This window comes from Oppia nitens, unplaced genomic scaffold (assembly GCF_028296485.1).
Source record: "Oppia nitens isolate AA-2021 unplaced genomic scaffold, nextdenovo-longstitch-racon4-pilon3 scaffold2_pilon_pilon_pilon, whole genome shotgun sequence".
NCBI classification, from domain to species: Eukaryota; Metazoa; Arthropoda; class Arachnida; order Sarcoptiformes; family Oppiidae; genus Oppia; species Oppia nitens.
In genome coordinates, this window is record NW_026533210.1 from 3,141,386 (window position 1) to 3,165,391 (window position 24,006).

Sequence of the window (24,006 nt, forward strand, 5' to 3'; positions counted from 1 at the left end):
TAGAAAAGAGTTATACACAAAAAAAAGACAACAAAATAAATCCATTTATTTTCTAAACATATTCTTAATTGAATTAAATAAATATTTTATATTTAAAATAAAATTCAATCCCATTTATATTATAAAAATTCTATTTTTAAATAAAAAGTTATTACAAAACAATACAACAAAATTTACGAAAATACAACCAAAAAAAAAAAACAAATAAAATTTTTCTATAATTTAATTTATTATTTTCATTAAACATTTAAAACAATTGTTAACATCAATCTTACAAAATTTTTTTAAAATTAATTTCTAGATAATTGAATAATAATAATAAAAATAGTTAAAATTACTTAAATTAATTAGAAAACAGTTGCCTTGTAACATTTTTATTTTATTTTATTAATTTAATTCATACAACACAACAAATTGTAATAAAATATAGATATTTTAATATAATGTAACCTAGGCAATTTTTAATTATTTTTATTTAATTAATTACTTAATTTTTGTTGTTATTAGAAAATTCCTAATTTGTATGTTTAAAATCAAAAAATATTAGTATAACTCCTATAGTATTAATATGATATCTACTGTAGTGATAGTCCCCCCCAACCGGGCGCTACAAAACATAACACTGTATGCGAATGAGTCACAAATATATACACAAATATTTATTAATAGAGATCAGGGTTTTAAAAATGGCAGGCATAAACAATAGATGCCAATTTTGCCAAATGCCTGCCCTGCCTCTGCCATGCCCTGGGCATTTATTTTCAGGTGGTGACACCTATTATTTTAATTTTATATTATTAATTAATTTATAAAACATTGTTTTTATAATATATTTGCTTGTATTTTTGTTTTGTATACCTTTAATTAAAAGGTAATATCATTGGAAATAAGTAAATTAATTGTAAATTTAATTAACACGTTAAAACACTAAATTACATTATTCTTATAAATACAGTTGCTTTTTAGCAATTTAAATTGGCAGGCAAATAAAATAGATGCCCAAAATGCCAGGCATTTATGGCATCTATTTGGGCATTGCCAGGGCAGGCATTTATTTTCTTAAAACCCTGATAGAGATACACAGTATGTGTATTGTGTTGCTATTGGTTACGTCAGTAGTGCTGACCTTTTTTTATCATTGCATCGATGATTGCAATACTCTGAGAGAGAGTGATAGTGTTGTAGTAGTAGTTACTGTTGAACAGTGTATGTGTACTATTCATTGACTGTATTGTATGTATTGGAGAAAATCCAATGTATTAGTACAACAACAGTGTATATGTGTATGTGTTGTATGAGTGGAAGCGCATAGTGTTATGCATAGTGTTTACAATAATACAGTATTAGACTCTCACTGACTCAGACTCACAGTCACTCATACATACATTGATAGCCAATTGAATAGCTGTGCGACAGTCAGTCAGTCAGTACTCGTGATTACCAAACGTGAGCACAAAATATATGCACATATATTGACAGTCTATGTGTGTGTGTTTGGACTCATCCATACAGTTATGTGATTGACTGTCACTCACACACACAACAAATATAATAATGCATTGATATATATATATATATATATATATAAACAACAACAACACATGTGTGATGTGCAATGAGATGACTGACCATTTGAGATGACTGTCCATCACTTAATAATTATATGCGAGGACAACAACATCAACAACTAAAAGATGATCAACACTTACATGTGATAATCACTGGCAAAACACCTACAATGTCATCACCTAATGGTTTGTATTAATTAAGTTTATAATTTTATAGCTAAAAAAATTAATGTTTTTATAATACTTAATAATTTTGTAATAAGTTTTTTTTTAAATATTTTTTAATTTATCAAATAATTTTTATCATATTTTTAAACTATTTTTTCTAACTATTTGTTTATAAAAAATATATTTTTTTAATTTTAATAATTTTTTTGTGGTTTCCTCGTTATATGAGTTGTGAATTATTATTTTTTTTTAATTTTAATTTTTAGGACAACTTTAATAGTTGTTTTATATTTTATAAATAAATATTATTTTGTATCATATATAGCATGTAATTATGATAATTATGTTTTAAATAAACAACAGAAAAAAACTTTATAAAATATATTTACAGTAATAACTGTACCGTTATTTTGTACTATTTGTGAACAACTTTTTTTTCTGTAATTCAATGCCATTATATATATAAATGCTGACTAGTATTGAATTAATAATACAGTACTTATTATATAATAATTGTAAATTCCTATCAAAAATAAAATCTAAAATTTATTATCTTATTGTTAGTTATCATTGCATTTAAAAATTTGTTGCAATCATTAAATGAAATATTTAATGATTTTTATTTGTTATATATTTCTAGGAAATACCGATGATTTAAAAGTTAGTTTTTTTATAAAAAAAAAACATTAAATATTTTGTCAATCTATTGAATTTTAATTTATAAGCTTTAAATTTATTTTATCATTTGTATATTAATTTATTTATACTCAGTATAAGCATAGATATCACTCAACCAAACATAGTCTAATAATTGTGATAATAACTGTTTCATATACTGTGTAATATAATGTTTATTATGAGTGATAATCTAATTTTTATAGTCATGTTTTTATCAAATTGATTATTATTATTATTAACATAAAGTAATGTGTATTTGTATATTTCATTATTTAAGCTTTAGATTTAATATATTTATTATTGTAGATAAATTCAATTGTTTTGTTTATAAGATATACTATATTATTCAAACATTGCACAAACACACACACATACACACAGTAGTAATAAAATTATAAACAAAATACTGATCATTGGCATAGTTTAAACCCAAATTAAATTTCCAAGTAATTGCACATATATTTAGGTTATGTGATAAAAACAAATTATTTTTAAAACAATTTTAAATCGTATATTAATTTAGATTTATATTAAAAACATATTTGTATTTTTGATTATATCATATAAAACAAGCTATTTTATCATGTAGTTATTGTTGTTTTTAACAAATTAATTAAAATATTTTCCCACAAATTATTATTTAGTAATTAATATTTTATAACAGAGTGCCAATTATTGCTTAAAAATAAAAATATATAATACCTTATATAAAAATTAATTTTAATTATAAAAACAGCATTTTTTAACAAAGATTAAATTATATTGAAATTCATTATCTTATAAAATATAGTTTTAATAAGTTTTTTTTTGATAAATTTATGTAAAAAGACAGTTATAATGTAATATTAATTGAAGTTAACTTTTAAGTTCATACGTAAATAAGTATAAACTCTTATGCGATAAATGTTTAAATAATTTTATCAATTATTACTTTTGTTACATTCAATCAATTTTTATCTAAAAATCTTGAAATATAAGTTTATTAAAACACATAAATATATTAAATCAATGCCTTATTTGTTTTAATAGTTATTTTTACGCAACTAATATTTTGTTTCATTCAATAAAAAAAAGATTTAATATTTATTAATGCTTTCAAATGATATTAAACGCTTGAAAGCTAAGTTTTAGTATTTAAAATATTAAATATTTTAGTTATTAATATAATACAAAACAGGATATACTTAAAAATGACATTTCGACAGAAAATATTGAATGCATTAAACTGAATAAAAGAAATATAAAGTATAATAGTATATAATTTATATAAACTTTAATAAACTCACCTAAAAATAGCAATTTTCTATGAAAAACACATATTTATGAGTATAATTGAAAGTAATTATTTTGATTATATAATTTTAATATAAAGCAATAACAGATGCGTTTATTTTTAGAGATTCAAATTTTTGTCATTTAATAAATACATTATTATTTTTTAATATATATATTCTAGTTATTCTATTTATTTATAAATATATTAAAAATATTTGTAATATAATACCCATCAACTTTGACAAAATATTCATATCTTTATTTAACTAAATTTAATTATTTATTTAATATAATTTGCTTGTCGAAATTTTTTGTTGTTGCTATTAATGTGATTATTTGAAAACATTTCAAAAATGTTTGTACATTTGTTTGCTAAATATAAGTGGTATTATGTTTCATTTTTTTTGTTTTGTATTTAGACATATAGCTATCCTAATTGAACGCTGATTTTTAGTTTATAAATTATAAACATATTTTTTCATTAATTATTACTTCAATTCAATAAAACGCACATTATGTCTATAGACTTATTTACTATTTATTTTGTTTGATTTTAATGTCATTTCTTGTTTTTCAAAACTTTTCAATTATATATATATAATTTACGGTACAATATATATATATATATGTATTTTTGGTTACATAGAGATAATAATATAAATGACCAGTGATAATAATCAGTGATTGATTAGTTTGCTTTTTAAAAAAATTGTTTACCATTTTATTTGCAAATTTCATAAAATGTAAATCCCTTATTTGTTTAGTTCAATTTAAAACCAATGTCTAGTATTTCATTTATGTTAAAAACAAATATAAATTTAGTTATACTGTAATATTGAAAAGTAAATTTAATTATATACTATTTATGATTCATGGCATTGATATTTATCAACTATCAATATTTGTTATACTACTTCTACTACTAGACATAGTAATGATATTTATTTAAATTTATTTAAATAAATAATGAGAGGTTATATAACACATTTTTATTTAAATAACTTAACTAACCATAAAATTAATTTATATTTATGGTTAAATTTAGTATTAGTTTTAGACAATTATTATTATTAGTCATATAAATTTTTGATATTATTGATGCTTTAATTTTAAATAAATATTTAAATTTCTAATTTATCAGTTTTTTGTTAGTACACTAGTTTTAATTTTTTATAGTTTAAGTTTAATATAATATTTTTTGATTATAATAATTGTTGTTTTTTATTAATATCTTATTTTCAATACAATTCATTTCACGATAATTTTCAATTAACCAAACTATTTGCCAAATAAGTAATGAATGTATGAAATAATATTGAATAACAACAAAAATATCAATTAAATTCTTAACATGTGATTAATAAAATGAATGTAATTTTTTATATTTCATATATGTTTGTAATATTTTATAAATTATTATCAATTCATTAATTTGTTTGGATATTATATAACTAATGCTATAAATATAAAAACGGGAAGAAAGTAGTAGCGATTGTCATTAATAGTGTTGTTTTTTGATATATTTGATGAAATTATATATTACGTTAACATATAGTAATTGTCGTCATTTGCCGTTCAAATAGACAAACATTGCATGAGATTGTGATTGAGATATTGTAATCATTGTCACTAAATATTTGGTCTATGTTTCTCTCAAATACATACACAAACAACTATATTACTATTTTTATACTTACTTTTAATATTATTATATAAACTCACTAAAAAACTATATAAATGAAAACAAACAATTAATCTATTTTTAGTAAATTTGTCGTCTAATACTGAAACATGTATTTATTGTTAATAGATATAACATTGCATTTTGATAAAAATAGCATAAGTTTTATCGATTTTCATTGATTTTTTGTTTGTTATATTTATGTACGCATAAGTTAAGTCATCGATTAATAAAATACATATACATATGAATATTATTATGTAATATTTGCCTAATATTTAACTCTAAACGTTAATCCAAAAGATGTTTCATATTTAACGATATAAAATATATTATTTTTTTATATTTATTATAATGTTTTAGTGTGTGATGCCTTATAGCGTATCTCATTTTGACTCATATAGGAAAATATATGTCAAATAAAGCCTCAAAAATAATAAAAATATAATTTATGATTACAAGCCATTGCATAACACCATAGCATAAATTGTTATATAAAACATTTAGTATTTTTACTATTAAATTTGATACACATGTATATTTAGATATAAAATAGCATTTATACTTTCAAATATATTGCTAAAAGGATAGTTTACTGTAAGCTTTCTGTATATAATTATATCGTATATAATTAAAAATATAAAAGATTATTTTTATAATGAATTTAAGCCTCAAATAAGGCAATTAAGTTTTGAAAGTATAAATGAGATGTTATTTATAATCTGTTGTGTTATTATATTACTTATACCATATATTTTACTATATAGTCAACTGTTTTTAATGTGTTGTAAAAGTTTTATATTGAGTTCATTATTAAATGGACACTGCCTTCAAATTTAAATGTATTCGCTATAATAATTAAAGTAAATGATAATAATAAGGCAAACAATTTTTTCAACATTTATGATAATATATTCAATCGATAGTCGAAAACCGCTACTTATATTATAAGAGATATTTCATTGTAATTTTGTTGGCATTTAAAATAACAATAAATAAAATTTAATTTATGCGCTTATTGTCATAAATGGTGTGATCATATTATTAATTATAAATAAATTCAAATTAGATATTAAACTTATATACACTTTTATGTATATCGTATTTGATAGTTTGGTTTATATTACCCCATAATAAATAGATTACATCATCTGTCCATCTCATGTCATATTAGAGAGAAATCAGTTTCCATTAAACATTGCATTAGATAGAGAGAGAGAGAGAGAGAGAGAGAGAGAGAGAGAGATTGTACTTAACTGTAATGTTTTGATCTTTAATAATATACAGTATTTAATAATAATTTTTCTCGAAAATGTCAAACATTAAACATTTATTGAGAAAATCGTATATAAAAATACTGATGAGTGGGTGGATGTATAAAGAATAGGATAAAAAAGATATATAATCTCTAATAGTTTATTATTGTTATTATTTCTGTGTCGAAACGTCTTATTATTTAATTTTCATTTCTTTTAAATTTATGTGTTTTTCATACAAATCCTTAATTAGATTTTTAAAGCCCCTAATGATTGAGTTGTTTTTACATAATATATAAAATATAAATACTGTACAATAAATTTCTAATTATTGTTGGCTTACATTACATATACTTTGTGTATAGTCTTATATCATATGATTTTTTCAATCGTTATTTTAAATAAAGCGAAAAATGTATTCACAATTTTTTCTGTTTCTCCCTCACTTATTGTTTGTTATATTTATTATTGACAATACACACACACACACACACACACACACACACACACACACACACATAAATATGTATATATATATACATACATACAAAATAAAGAGAAAATTTTTATGTTTTATTTATATTATTATTATATAATTTAGACATTTATATTAACGACGCCCACATATCACTCAGTATTATAGAAGGATTTACATATTTTTTTTAGTAAAACATAATCTGGATATTGGAAAATATTTTATGAATTTAGTAATTCGTAAACCGCTATATAAATATTGCTATAATATTAATGAATTTAGTTGTTTGTGCGCTAAGAAAATAGTAATCTTTATCTTCGACCATATTTGAGATTTTTTGTGTCTTTACTCTTATATAGATATATCTATATTATATATATATATATATAGTATATATAGTATTGAAGTGTTTTGATAATAGTCTTAAGTTTTTAATAAGTATTTTTTTCTCTTAAAAATTTATTTTTCACTCTCTTTTGGTGTTATTGTACTCAATAGTTAACTGCTGATGATTTCAAAGTCCTTTTTTCATGAGTTTATATATACAGTATTTATATAGTTTATAATTTTTATACTATACATAGTATGTATTACATACTACCAGTATGTCTATATACTGGTATATAAATTTATATATACTGTAAATGAATTCATTGAATGCTTAAAACTGAATTTTTTTTATAGTTTATTAATGTCTTAAAACTTTTTGTTTTGTTTAAGAACTTACTGTTTTTTAATCCATTTGTCGCCAAATAAATATCTGACACTTTTTGCTCTGTAGTCTCATTTCTCTTAAGCTTTTATGCTTCAAATGTTGTTTTTATTTTAATGAGAAAAATGAATTTTCAAATAAATTTTGTCACTAATGTTTTTATTTTATATATATATACAAACTATTATAGCATCACTTGTTGTCTGTCACTTGTATTAATAAATTGTTTGAATATTACTGCAAATACGAGTTCAATGTTTTCATTACAACAATTTGTATAATATTTAACATAAATTAGAGCATTGAGAGAGAGAGAGAGAGAGAGAGAGAGAGAGAGAGCTGTTATTTCCATTTGCTGTTTGAGTTAATGTTTCGTTTCCTCTCAAAAAATAATGAGTTATTAGTAGTTATTCACTTATTTATTATTTGCCATTACTATTTTATATACTTTATATATCGATGTGTACTGTATTATAGATTTATTAGTATTATTAATAACAAAATTTTGATTAATTATATATATATATATTAATATATATTCTCATTTTCGCTCTCTTTTTTTAATATTATATGACACAAAGTTTGTCTCATTAAAAATTGATGAAAACGTTATGATAAAAATATCAAACGTTGCGCTCTTATAGTGATGTTTATATTGATTTTAATCTTAATATAATATAATATGCAAATATTATTATTATTTTTTAGTATTATTATTCAATATTTAATATTCGATATCATATTTTAAGTTAAAACCTTTTTTTAAATTTTAAAGTAGACTTAGATTTATATTGTATATAATTTATATATATATATATAGCAAACACACAATTATTGTGTATCTGTGTCGTGAAAGTTATATTATAAATATAAATAACTAAAAGTAGTTTATGTGCCCAAACAAAACAAAAAAAAACCTTAAGTATATTTTATAGTTAATTTAAAAATACATTTTCTGTGTCGCCTGTTATACAAAGTTTTGTCGCTTAAAATATATACATATAGTTATCATATAATACACTGTATGTATATATATATATATATATGAGAGAGAGAGAGAGAGAGAGAGAGAGAGAGAGACAGAGAGAGAGACAGATATTATAGATATCAAAGAATTAGAACATAACTTAGATTTCCTCAAAAGCACATTAACTTTATTTTTATTCACTCAATATGTCTATCATAGAGATGTTAATTAAAATATTTAATATAAAATAAACTTTTTTTTATTATTAATATTATTTATTATTATTTGGTAATTATGATGTAGTTTTTTTTGTTAATATTCATTTTTGGTTTTAGACATGTATAATATTAAAAGGCATTACATTATTTTGACATGAATTTTCGTATTGAGTTGCGTATCGACAAAATGTTTATCGATTGATTACTTTAAAAAAAAAACTATTTTGTGATGTTTTTATTATTTTTATTTTTTGTGATGAAAAGTTAACCCAAAGGTCTCAAAGTCTACATTGAAAAAAGTGGTGATGAGTTTGGCTACACTTTATTTATAGCTCTTTAATATTGTACTGATGTATATATACTGTACAAGCGTTACATAAAATGTTATATAATATAATAATTAATTTTTGTTTCAGTCATGAGTTTGCTTTTGAATACACAATATGAATGTGTATTCAATATGTTGAGAGAGAGAGAGAGAGAGAGGAAAAAAAGTTTGAATATAAATTAATAATGAACCAACTAATTTATACTGGTATGTAAATAAATGATATACACTATTAATAGTTATTTTGCAAATATGTCTACAAAACTTGTATATTAATATTTTACTGTTAATGTTTCATTTAATGAAATATATGAAAATATTCAATTATCATTTGGTTTTTTTAAATAATTAATACCTTAAAAATTATTGTAAATGTACTGTTTATTGACACAGTCATATATATATAATATATATTGTATATATATGTATATATTTTATGATATTTACTATTAAATTATTATTCAAATTTAGTGCAAATATTTTCCTTACGGGAAATGTTTTTCTATTTAAAAAAATTTTTATCGGAAATATTAATTTATATTTAAAAATGAATTTAAATGAAAATCCTGTATAGAGAACAACACATTTAGAATCCATTAGTTTATAAATTATTATTATTTAACAAATTTAGTTTAGTTTATAATTATCAAATAATTAGACAATTTTACAATTTTACAATAGACGGTTTCTCACACTATATATCTGATCACAAAATAATGATAATAATTGTAAAAATAAAAAGTATAATTGTTTTTAATGTTCATTTTGATGAGTCTATTAGTAAACATAGCTTTTTTACTGTTGATCCCATAAGACGTGTGGGTTTTAATTATAAGGTTTTTTTTGAAGAGTTAAGTTGGATGACTCGTGGCGTCAACTTATTTATTACTATTAAAAAAAACTAATTTATATTATTATACACTATATATATATATAATATATACATTAAATTATATAATATCTTTCAATTTATAAAATTAACATACACTGTAGTAAAAGCCAATGTGTTTTGTTTGGTTTGTTAACTTAATTGAATTTAAATGCTAAATATCTTTCTGTTATTATTATTATTACATGAATGCCAGTCACATAATAGACTAATAAATATTGCGGTAAAAACTTCTTTTTTTTAATTTTTTTCTTTATTGAATTTGAAGTTTATTTTAGGAAACAAAACATTTGTTATTTAATAATATGAGAGATGAAAATTTATCACATGACTAGTCTATGTATTATGTTGTTTGAGAATTTCATATTATTTTTGATGCGATTTTTTGCTTTTTTCATCAAAATGACAAAACATTTATTGTATGACTTATTTGCTCTCTCTCTCTCTCTCTCTCTCTCTCTCTCTCTCACTCACTCACTTAAATTGAGCCGTTTGTCGAAAATACAATGTAAATCCTTTACTGAATTTAGTAGTACTGAATGATTGTTTGAATGGATTCTGGATTTTATTGATTTTTACTTACATTTGAAACATACACTGATATCACTGATTGCATACCTCTTTCATTGAATGTATGCCATGAGGAGAGCAAAAGTTAAAAATAGATGACTTATTATTATTTTTATTACAATTGCTTAACTCAAAGGGGTTGTTGTCATTAGAGACTTTATGTCTACTATTTAACGATCTTTACCTCTCAATGCCTAACAATGAAATGCTTAACAATAGATCAATACTTTGGAAATGATTTGTGTTATAGTTATGTTAAATGCAAAAGAGTTGACTCATTAATTATTAAATAATCGCTTAGTTAAGCAAAAAAATACCTGTCCCTCCCTATTGCTTACATAGTAATACCTACATTATATCTTTGGCGATCATTTGCCACACTTGTATCGCACTTATATTTTAAACGATTAAATTGTTTTAATGGTCCCGTAATAAATGTTTAATAAATTTACAAATTAAAGTAAAGAGCATTATTCAGGATTCAGACTAACATTAACTATTGTTAAAAGTTTTAATAATAATAATAATGAATTTGAATGTATTTATATGTATTTAAAGTGAATAATTTCTAATTAAAAAAATAACTATTGAATTGTGTGTCTGACATGTGTGTGCGCTTGTGTTTATAAAAGCAGAAATATTTATATAATTAAGTTTAACACTCACTCATTCACTCATACAAACAAACACAAGTAGTTTTAGTATTTAATTATTATTTTGCGTTTTTATATTTAAGAGATAAGCAGCGCACACATCAAGTATTATAATAATAGTAAATTGAAATAACTTTTTGTGTGTGTGTTTGAAATATATCTTTGCTTTAAGTAAGTGTCGCCACTCTATAATTAGATAGATTTTTTGGTCCGATTTTTGTTATGGCACGACTTGGATGCAAACTTTGGCGCTAATGTGTCATTTTAACGCCCCGTTTAAAAATACAGACATTTGAAAAAAACATAGTATAGAATATATGTTGCAATTGATATGAAATGCTATTTAAAACCACATATCACTTGTCACTTAGATATTTGGTAAAATTATTTATATATATAAAGTTATATACTTTACCATTTAAATGTCATTGCTATTAGCCTTATAGGTTTATGCGGTATATTTTGTATACGATATTTTTTTGGGTGAGATTTAAGACATTTTCTGCCCACACTTTTCTGATTTGATTGTTATGTTATTTTTTCATATCTACCAACACATATAAATTTATAACTAATATATTATACATTTGAAAGTTATAATCGCAGTTATAAAGAAAACATATAACACGAACTTAACATTTTTTTGTACATCTCATACCTACTTTAAACAACTAATAATTTTTTATGCCTCTAAAGTGCTATACAATAAGCGAACCAATATTTCTTTATTTATTAGCTCTACATCTTCAGCAATACTTATGTTATCTTAAGGCTTATACATTGTTAATAATGTGTGGGAAGTGATGGCTCAAGATTTTAATACTAGTATTTATACCTTACGTATAGTATATGATATATTAAATCTTTTTTCAATTGTGCACACACTGTGGAGAGAGAGAGAGAGAGAGAGAGAGCACAGGTAGATATTATTTTATATTAAAGATATACTGTACACATACAGTACATATCTTTATAAATACAGTACATAACTAGTTGAACATACAGATGATGCTATTCGTGATGTTTTTTCGGTGTGTATGTAAGTGAGTGTGTGTTTGTCTATGTGATTGGTGTACATGTAAGTGCATTACAGCATTACATAACATTATATTGTATTGTAATGGCAAATAAATGCACGAATCACTACATGTATTCAAACACTATCTTTTATTAATGAAATTTTCTAATAATTTATTAATAAAAATAATTTTTTTTGCTTAACAAAGACAGACATTGATTTTTCATGAAGTATTATAATACAGTATACAGAGAGCTATATATATACTGTATATAAAAAAAAGTAAAAGTTTGTAGGCTTAGTTTTATTTTTTGTTGAATAGCCTTATCTTTTATAGACCATTATATACTAACATTTGACATTTAGTTTGAATGATTTGCACTGATGATGACAAACAACATAATAATTAAAATACATGTTTTTATGAGTTATTTTATATTAATCATATGCTTTCATTGTAACAAATACTAAGACAAATGATAGTAATAAATTATTTTCATATAATATTATAAACTAAATAATTTTAATTATTAATAAATATATCAAATTGCCATTTATACTGTATATTAACATTGGTTAAGCTGTGGTAACCGTAATAAGCAGTGATTGCCACTGTAATTATCAATCAAAATATTAATTACATTAAACGCCTTATTTAATACAGAGTTCACACAACAAAACAACATAATTAGGAAATTAGTTATAAATCTAGTATTTATTCATTCATTCATACATATGAGTCAACTGTTTGTATGTTTTATCTTTTGATAACAACATCTGTCTTAATATTTGTAATATTTTAATAATAAATCCGTGATCTCTAAGAGACAAAAAACATAACAATTGATTTGTCTTTTTTTTATTTCATCGGTATATTGTTATTATTGTTATTTCATAGGATATGTGGTGTTGTCTACCAGGTCTGTGCCCTACAAAGTGTTTAGCTTTAGTTTTGTTTATTATATAAAAAAATAAAAATAAAAACTTTTCTTACATTTTTTCCACAAAGCATTCAAAATTATAATTTTGGGGTTTTGTCGCTAAATAATGTTGTTTTGTTTAATATTTTAACAATAATACAGTTAATAAAGTTAAACAAAATTAATAACAAATGCTATGCAAAAATAAATGTTATTTTCCTGTCTCTCTCTCTCTCTCTCTCTCTCTCTCTCTCTCTCTCTCTCTCTCTCTCTCTCTCTCTCTCTCTCTCTAATATATAAAATTTATTGTTTGCCGTTTACTTACTAACTATCTAAGAGCTTTGTGTATAGAGTTTATCCTGTTTTCAAATGAAAAGTTTTTTTACAACAAAAATTTATTATAATATTACTAATATCTAAACAAAATTTTAGTCTAAATATTAATGATATTCAATGGTATAGTTTGTAAACCCCGAGCTAATGATGACCTTCGATACACTCATAGATTTTTTTAAAGGAGTTTTCGGCTTAAAAAACAACATAAACAACATTGAAATGCAAAAAAAAAAAACATTTAAAATAAATGATATGCAATGCTATTGAATATCATATCATATATTATAATCATAAATGACATTTCCATGTCTTATGAATGAATTTTAAGCTAAATTTTTCTTATTTATTATATAATTAATGCAATGTTTGTCATTGTTTGACATGTAATTAGTTATTGTATTGTAATTTTTTTTATTCAATTTATTTTTATGGTTTCAATTGACAGACACATTACGTCATCGGGCGGCACATCGTATCGCCCGAAGGGCCCGATCTTTCAAACAGGACTTCATTGAAAAACTCAATCAAATAAGGAGTCCATCGGCCACACGGTCACAATCACCGCATAAATACGGTCACCATTACAGACATTATAAGAATAAACTGGTCAAAGGTCAACAACAACTACAACCACAGCAAACATTTGATAGCAAAAAGTCACAAAAAAGTGCTAAAAAAGAGAAAGACATCAATAGTGCCAATCAGTTCGTTAAACACTTGTCTTCAGCGCTTCGATACTTCCAGGATGTGGTAGAAAAAGACAAATTGGAACAGTTGTCCGGTTCGGTCACTATTATACTTGAAATTGTATTAACAGGTTATTCACAATTAAAAGCATATCTTATCAATAATGAACAAAGGTTTGTACAAACAAAACATTTATTCAATTATTATTTCATTCAAACAAACAAAAACTAATTAATTAATTAATTATTTAAAAATAAAACATTTTTTATGTACAGTATTTCAAATATTTGTTTTTTTTAAACATTAGATTTTTTTAAACATTAGATTTTTTAGCAACACTTTAATAATAGCGTCAAAAAACAATGTACTGTTTAAACACTAACTTTAATATACATTGTTATAATACAGATTATAATTAGGGAATTGAATATATTATATATAAGAAAATAATATGAATTAATATAATTCATAATAATATAGGGATTGTAATCATAGAAAATATCGTAACGTTTAGATTTCAAGTGATTTGATTGGCTGACCATTAAATGAAATGTTTTTAAATAAAAGACAATTAAATTATAATCAATATTTTGTTAATCAATTTCAATGTAATAAATGATAATTTTGTTTATTATTATTAAATGAATAGTTCACACATAGTTTCGGCAACCAATCAGGTGTATCAATGTTTGGCTCAATTGATCCGATGGTCGGACGATATTTTGCTTAATAATAGAGACAAACCATTAGATAAAGAAAATGTGACCGAAATTGCAAAGAATGTCTTGGAATCAGTTAATGTAATCATTATTTGTTTGTTTTGTTTCATTGCTTTCAATATATCATATGATATATAAAAAATTTTTTTGTTGTTATTCTTATCCTTTTTTTTATTATTCAAATCTCATCTCTATTTTTACTATATTATCAATGGTTTGTAAAAATTAGATAAAAAAAAGTCTTTTTTTTGTTATTTATTGTCAGTTTGTCCTCAATTTTATTATTAAGTAATTCAATACTTATGTTATAATTTTATTTATTTATTTTCTCTTTTTTTGTGTATATTTTCATATATGAAATGATATCAACAATAATAATAAAAACCCCAGAGTTTGGTTCAGTTATGTATTGATCGCTACAAGAATAGAGAAATACTGAATAAAGTTGTTGTCGTCGACGACAACAACCAAAATAATGTCAAACCTAACGGTTCTTCCACACCACTACTCACTACACAAACGTTGGGCCGATTGCCCAAAAAGGCTGATCCGACAACACTTAAACATAATCTTACAAACACCTCATCTCACAGGTCATCACTACCAGAGATACCGTTATCTCCGCGCGAGAAACAAATATTGGAGACAACAAACTTTGAGACTCCGCCACCCGTTCCCTACAGAAGAAATCTAATCGACAGATTCAACCATTCCTTGTCCTCAGACAATGTTCTCAACGACACGTTTGATACCATCGACGGATCAGATCCGCCGCCGCCTAAGCCACCGAAACTGCCTATCTTTGATCAGTTAGAACAAAGTATGTCCAATAGATACTCGGATGATGAGATAAATCCGCCACCACTTCCTCCTAAACGGTTTCCCCGTACAAACAAACTATTGTCACAGCAATCATTTGATTGGCCACAAACATGTCAGTCATCTAACTGTCACTCACAATGTGATAGCATCGACTCGTGTCTCAACCTATCGGGACTCAATCACCTTTCAGCTGATGACCTTTTATCTATGACTCGCAGCGACAACACATCCGAGACCCGAAGCTATCGGTCACAACTTAATTCATATAACACGACTTCATCGTCTGATGAAAATCGGAGCAATAATTCATATATCAATCGTTATGAATATCGGTCGACAAAACAAACTAAAACACATACTTATCATTACTCGGTTGACAGTCAATCGTCAAAAGAAAGTCTTCATTTTTCATTAAGTTCGCCACCATTTCATTCGCATAGAATCGACTCATTGATTGATAAAATGAAATCATTTAATGCGGGCGAAGACACGGTCGACGGCGATATTCCGCCACAATTACCGGTGAAATTACGACCTAAACTAAGTCTTTCCAATATAAACAATATATTAGATACTAAACCGATGCGTCCCGTCTCTCAATACGATAATATTGACGAAACGTGTGATTCTAGTCATTTCAATCACTATTGCGGACACGACACCAACCAAAGGTCACAAACAAATGAGTACTGTCCGCATATCACGACGTCGTGTCCGCATTCAATTTCATGTCCACATTTTCTAAATACCAGTGCTGCCCCTAACTGTCCAACAGTTACAGTAATTGATAGCAATGACCTGGAGAATAGACCGCCACCGTTACCACCGAAGAAGCGTAATATGATGGTATACATGCAAATGGTGGACAGTTATAACGGACCGGAAAGTGTCGAATTTTATCGACACTCACACACCTACCAGACCATAGAAAATCAATGGCAGGCCGTTGAGCGCACATTCATTCAGCAACGGTCTATAACTACTAGTTTTGTGTCGGCCAGCAGTGATGACTCTGTCTTTTCGCTTGAATCGGAGACGTCGTCAACACCGCCGCCTCTACTTCCACCCAAAAAGAAGAAATCCATGTTAACGACAACTACGATGACAACACCCAAACTTAATGAGTCGCCTGAGTTGATGCCGCGCACGAGTACGCCCGTCAGTCTCGTGCCATCGTCCGAGAGTGGCATCAGTTCTCAGTCGGAACTGACCAGAGTTGAGATAGAAGATCCCGAAGAGTTGTCAGCACTGGAAGAAACTGATGTTTCCATATATATTGTGTTCAAGAATCCATGTGATGACGGGCCGGATATTAGGGGTGGAACTGTCGACGGGCTTATCGTTAAAGCGACAGAAGTTTCCAAAAACGGTATTTATTATCATTTAAAGTCATTTAAAAGCACAATATTATCTCATTTCCTATAAAAAGGTCAAAAGTTTACATTAAATAATACAAAAAATTATATCTTTATAACAATTATATAAATATATATTGATTTTTTATATGATAAACGGATTAACTATTTTAATACTTAGTGAACAATAAAAAACAACAAAAAGTCAGTTTCCTATTTCTATCTATAGTTCTCTCTCTTTCCCTAATATGTTAAACAAATCAACGCATTGTAACAAAATTTTTCTAATGAATTGTTGTCCTGTCCTACCAAAGGACTGGTATGTTATAAACCGTTTGTAATATGAGTTTTGTGTTTATTACAGATTTCATGTTTCAAGAGGCCTTCCTTACCACTTATCGGACTCTACTGACTCCTATGGAACTCATAAATAAACTGCTATTTCGTTACAACAAATTCATACTAATTTCTGATATGAGACAGAGAGCGGCCAGAAATGCTTTCGCACTACTGGTCCGAGTGGTCGACGATATGTGGTAAGAGTCGTATGACATATACTATATATTTTTATAACTGTGTTGTCAATTGATTACTTACATATGTGTGCATATTGTGTGATAACCTCCCAAAGCATCCCCGGGACCCACAAAACTTGTTTTTGGCGCAGATATAGCTCATTAAGTGCTTGTGAATAGCACTAGTATTTCAGTTATCAATATTTGTTTGTTTGTTTGGTTTTTGCTTTTTAATAGTCCTATTAATCATATTGTAAATTGTGTTTTGTTTGCTATTTGTTTCTGCAATTGTTTGTCAGCTTTTTATGTAGTGTTGTTTGTTTGACATACCTATCCTCTCCTCTATTCACTATTTGCTAACAAATGTTTGACTCATTGCCCTCTCACTCAACAGTATTGGTGACTGTAATGACAAAGTACTGGAAATCTTAATGGATTTCATCTACCAATTGGTAAATCGAGGCGATCTGGCGCTGGCCAAAGTGCTTCGGACCAAATGTATTGAAAAGTTAGATCAACGGGAAAGGACTCGCAACTCATGCAAAGCACTCTTACCATCGATTAATATCACGAGTAAACCGTTCTCATTATTGGACTTCAAATCCGATCATTTGGCCGAACAGATGACACTTATGGACTCTGAACTCTTCCTCAAGATTGAGGTAACCATTGATTTCATAAATTGAAATATTTATAGGAAATCATAAATTTAATCTTATTTTTAAAAATAGATTATAAATTATATTTATCGAAATTTTATCAATACTTATCAAATATTAAATATAAATTTATATCTGTAAATATATTTTTAAAGTTTTGTAATATGTTTTGAAAGAAAAAACAATTTTCTAATATAATATGAGTTTTCCTTGTTTATTTATAAATATAACCCAATTTGTTTTTAAAACATGCAATATTAAAGGTACATTTTAAGTAAAAGTTTGCATAAAATGCCTTAAACTTGAATTTTTTAAAAATCCAATACACATAATATGCAAAATAAGTTAATATGCATTTAAATTGTTTTTTTACTACAAATATATGTTAAAGTATATCACCTGAGATTTAGTTCATTGATATTCACACACAATTCATTAGTTTATCTTTAAAAAAAACATTATATGTATACATAGAAAAAATTGTTTAACTGCTGAATAAGCAATGAATGAATGGATGAAATTAAATAATACCTAAACGTATTGTTTTTTAATGAAATTCAATGATTTGCACAACAGATACCAGAAGTGTTGGTTTGGGCTAAAGAACAAAAAGAAGAACTGATTCCCAATTTGAATACATTTACCGAACACTTCAATAACATGTCTTATTGGACGCGTTCACGAATTCTCGATGAAAAAGAGGCCAAAGAAAGGGAACGACTGGTTCTTAAGTTTATTAAAATAATGAAACACTTAAGAAAACTGTCAAACTTTAACTCATATTTGGCTATACTGTCGGCACTGGACTCGGCGCCCATCCGACGGCTTGAATGGCAGAGAAATATCACTGAAAGTATCAAAGAGTACAGCGCTCTCATCGACTCGTCGTCCAGTTTTAGGGCGTATAGACAAGCATTGGCCGATACGGAGCCACCCTGTATACCATACATGTAGGTATCATATATAATGCACGGTTAGGTTAAGTGAGAAATAAATAATACATATTTTCTCACTGTTTAACTGAAACATAATACAAAACAATGTTACGCTAAGGAATGTGTGTTTTATTTTGTTTTTTAAATAAAACCATTTGTTATTATTATTTGTTTGTTTGTCTTGAAAATTAGATATGCCTTAGCATTGTTTATAATTTTTTTTATTATGTATTTACTTGTGCTTAAACACAAAAACCACTCCTTAATATTAATAACCAATTGTTTTATTTTATTTACGCCAAACAGTGGTCTCATTTTGCAAGACTTGACGTTTGTACACATCGGTAATAATGATTATCTACCCGACGGTAATATTAATTTTGGAAAACGATGGCAACAGTACAACATATTAGACCAAATGAGAAGATTCAAGAATTGGTAATAAATAATGACTTTTTTTTTTGCTTTAAATTAAGTCATTTTAACGAATCATTTAACAATAAAATCCTTATTTCATTTAATGACTAACTTTTTATTATCAAAAGAGAGATGTAATGATTTATATTGTTTTTTTTTTGTTTTTGTTTATCCGATAGTCACTATCCGTTCAAACGAAACGACCAGATAATAGCATTTTTCAACAATTTTGAAGACTACTTAAGCGAAGATGCGATGTGGCAGATATCTGAAGACATTAAGCCCAGAGGTGTCACCAGAAAATGACAATTCACTCATACAAACCACATCTCGCATTAAATATTGTTAATTTTATTTTCATATTTATATATATATATATTGTTCATAAAAAATACAGCTTTCAAGCTAAAGATGTAATTATTTTGACGATAGCTTTAAATGCAAACTTTCATTATATTACTTCAAATGAATCCTTGAAATCGCAAAACATTTAGTCATATATTTTCATTTGAAAGTCAAATGGATTTTTTTGTTGTTATGTTTTTGTTTGTTTTTTTTATTAAATATGATTTTATTTTTATTATCATAAATTTTATAATCAAAAGTCATTAAAATGTTTTATTTGCATATATCATGTTTTATATAATTTAATAACGAAAGTTTGCATTTAAAACATAAAAGTAGTATATTTGACAAAAAAAAAACAAAAAAAAATTGTAATAATAAGTTTGTGTCCCAATAGAGTGAAATCTATTTGAATCAAATATGTATTTAAACATTTTTTACTTAACATTTTCCTTATATTTAATAACTAATTCAGTTTACTTTACGTAACAAAGTCGGTAATTAATATTTAATTGCTTTTATTGTACTTCAAAATTAAGTTTTTTATATAAAACTGGAAATTTATACTGAATTTTAAAATAATTTGTAAGCGTAAAGTGCCGTTTAGTCTATAATTAAAATTTATTACTATTGACTAATAATAGATTTAATTAGTAAAAGTGAAAAACACTTATTTTGCAAAAATACCAAAAAAAATCACTAATGAATTGTTGTGCGAATTCACAATCAATTTTGTTGTTTTTATAATGATAAAAATGCATTGATTTATTCAATGAATATCTAAAGTTTCTAAAAATAAGTCTATTCAGACAATTATTTGAAAGTAAATTACTGTTTGTTATTAAAATAAATACTTTTTAGATATAAAACTTAATTGAATTATATGTGTAATACTCATGTGTAATAAATTAAATAATTTATTATTCAAATAGTTGGACTAAAAATGAATTGAGAAATGAATTATATATTGTTTTTATATATAAATGATCGGAAATTTTTGTAAATTATAGATTAGAAGTGCAATCAATCTCTTAAAAGAGTTAAAAGTATGTATTGGGACATAATTTTTTAAACAGTACTCTAACTCATTGTATGAAATAAAAATTATTATTAATATATTTATATGATTAAGTTTGTTATAGACATGTAATACATGTAAATTAATTGTAAAATTATTTTATGTAAATTAACAATTCATAAGCTTATTTTAATATTATTTTGTGCAATTGTTTTACTTTATAATATGTATTATTGATAATAATATATTTGATAATTGATGTATTAATAGAATTTAATTTACAATATAATTACATATAACTTATGATTTAATTTTATGTTGAAAATTATTTTACTTATAGATTATATTTATACAGAAAAATGTTAATAATATTAATTCATATTATTTAATTTAAAAATTATATTTACTTATGATTTTATTTATATTTGTCAAATCTGTTATTATATTTAGATTTAGTGTGCATTTATATATATATTTCCTAATGAAACTTTTTGAAAGATTATATAATTATATTATTAAAAATAACAAATTAATATATGTATTATAAAATAAAGTAAAATTTGTGTTTTTAATTTAAATATTAATCATTTTTTTTTATTTCTTAACCCATAAATATCCGATTTTCACATCAATTTTACCGATAATTAGTTTTCCATAAAATAAATTTATGTCAATATTTTTGAATTTTATTTTTTATTTCCTATTAACACATTTAACAAATATTTACTTAATTCACTTATTTTTGTTTATTTTTTCATTTTAATTAAATATAAACGTTTGAAATTCACTACATATTATAGTTTATAATTATGTCTTTTATTTGTTATTTTAAATGTTTTTATAATTTGTTATTTTCGTTGACGAGTTGGACAATTGAATCATTTATAATTTAAATGATTTACAAATCTTATGCAAACACATACAGTATATACACACACAATGAATAGCCTTAACTATTAATTTAAATTTTAAATGAAAATAGTAATCAAACTATTAATAGGATGATTACATAAGTGTTTTGATTTTTAGTATAAATAATAACATTTTATTTTAATTGTATTGTATTATCTACTATAGAATATATACAGTTTATAATATATACTGTTTATATTCTATAGTATATATAAATTAAATATCTTATAATACATTATATAATTATCAATACTGTGTTAATTGTGTTGGTTAAAAAAATAAATTATTAATTACTTGCTAATTACTGAGTGAATAATACTATATATCATATTATTTATTTATTTATTTATTGAATTAAGCATTTTTATTATTTACAATATTTTGAGGTCATCATTTATAAAAATAATAAAATTATTAAAACATTACTAAAAAGCTTTTTGTTTTAATGATAATAAATAAAAATTTTCGTAATTGACATTTAATTAATAAACATATTTCATAATATATACTACATTTATAAAACATACAAATTATACAGTAGTTTCACTATACTCTAAGTTTTTATTAAAAATAAAGTTTTCAGACAATATATATATTTTTTTTAATAAAAAATAATTGCAGATATACTGCAATAGAGAGACAGATAGATAGTTAGGTATCGTAGAGCAGCTGTTGGTTAATATGTTATGCAATTTTTTTGTCCCCAAATTTTCTGCGATTAACAACAATACCAATATGTTTGGCACAACAGTCAGGTCCCAGCATATGGTGTTAAAGGCATAGAATTAATATCATACATATTGGGTGCCATTGAGTGTCTGTACCGCTATTTTATGCCCGCGTTTATGAACACCCTTAACCAATAATACCAGTGCCTATTGTATAGTCCAGACACGCATATTGTTAGCAAAAGTTTATTTATTTTTTAATAATCACTTTTATAAGTGAAAGTTTGTGTGATATCTACTTATACTAAATGTGCAAAAATTCACATTTATTTGCTGTTTATTGACAATGATATTGTTGTGTATATTTGTAATACACATATTGAAAAATACGGTATTGGATATTAGTTTAGGAAAAAAATTAGTTTAATATAAATTCATTGAACTCAGCTATTCATTGATCAAAAAATTGTGAAATAAGTCGTTAAAAAGGTATGTGAAATGTTTAAGTAAATATCTCTGTCTCTCTCTCTCTCTCTCCCTCTTTCTCTCTGTCTCTCTCTCTCTCTCTCTCTCTCTCTCTCTCTCTCTCTCTCTCTCTCTCTCTCTCTCTCTCTCTCTCTCTCTCTCTCTCTCTCTCTCTCTCTCTCTCTAATAATATCATAAATACATTGTATTTGTGTAAACTTCATGTTAACTCAAATATCAATATATATGGATAATCAGTGACTAAAATCACTAAAAAATAGTCAGTCGTGTGTAATATTTACTTTTTGGGGTTATTTTTCTACCAACAAAAAACTAAAAAAAATCATTTTCAATGAACAAAAAAACATTGATTATAAAAACGGCATAACTATTAGCAAAAGGAAATACTTTGAATACTTTTACTCTCCCGGAGCTCAATAGATATATCTTTTAAAAACACAAATACTAACGATTTTCTTACATTTAGATGCTTTTCACTTCATATTAGATATAAATATAATATAAGATTTAACTTTTAAAATAAATCTTTTTAAAAATATATATATATATATATATTTAAATATATTTAAATCTTTCACTCATTTACTATCTCTTTCAAAATGACATTTTAGTTATTTTTTTCTGTGACTATATTTTTAGTATTTGCAGCAAAACTTATTGATGCGGAAACATATTTGCAAAGCAAATACAATATCATAATAATAATAATATTGTATTTATAATTTATAACTACATGTATAATATGTATAAGTTATT

The 24,006-nt window shown here is 24.6% G+C and overlaps 1 protein-coding gene across 1 annotated transcript; it reads left to right on the forward strand.

The window, feature by feature from the left end:
* Positions 1 to 1,199: 1,199 nt before the first annotated feature.
* On the forward strand, positions 1,200 to 20,206 carry LOC128954947 (rap guanine nucleotide exchange factor 1-like). The gene is made up of 9 exons (XM_054300565.1): positions 1,200 to 1,754; positions 14,158 to 14,572; positions 15,049 to 15,199; positions 15,509 to 17,309; positions 17,660 to 17,831; positions 18,205 to 18,472; positions 19,046 to 19,419; positions 19,711 to 19,842; positions 20,001 to 20,206. The coding sequence occupies exons 1-9, from the start codon at positions 1,664 to 1,666 to the stop codon at positions 20,125 to 20,127; spliced, it is 3,531 nt and encodes a 1,176-aa protein (XP_054156540.1). The 5' UTR covers positions 1,200 to 1,663; the 3' UTR covers positions 20,128 to 20,206.
* The last annotated feature ends 3,800 nt before the right edge of the window (positions 20,207 to 24,006 follow it).

Bases quoted from the DNA above. Each gene is read 5' to 3' on its own strand.
- LOC128954947 (XM_054300565.1), top strand. From the start codon at position 1,664: ATGCGAGGACAACAACATCAACAACTAAAAGATGATCAACACTTACAT. The intron at 1,755-14,157 runs GTTTGTATTAAT...TTCAATTGACAG, and splicing joins TACAATGTCATCACCTAATG to ACACATTACGTCATCGGGCG. The intron at 15,200-15,508 runs GTAATCATTATT...TAAAAACCCCAG, and splicing joins ATGTCTTGGAATCAGTTAAT to AGTTTGGTTCAGTTATGTAT.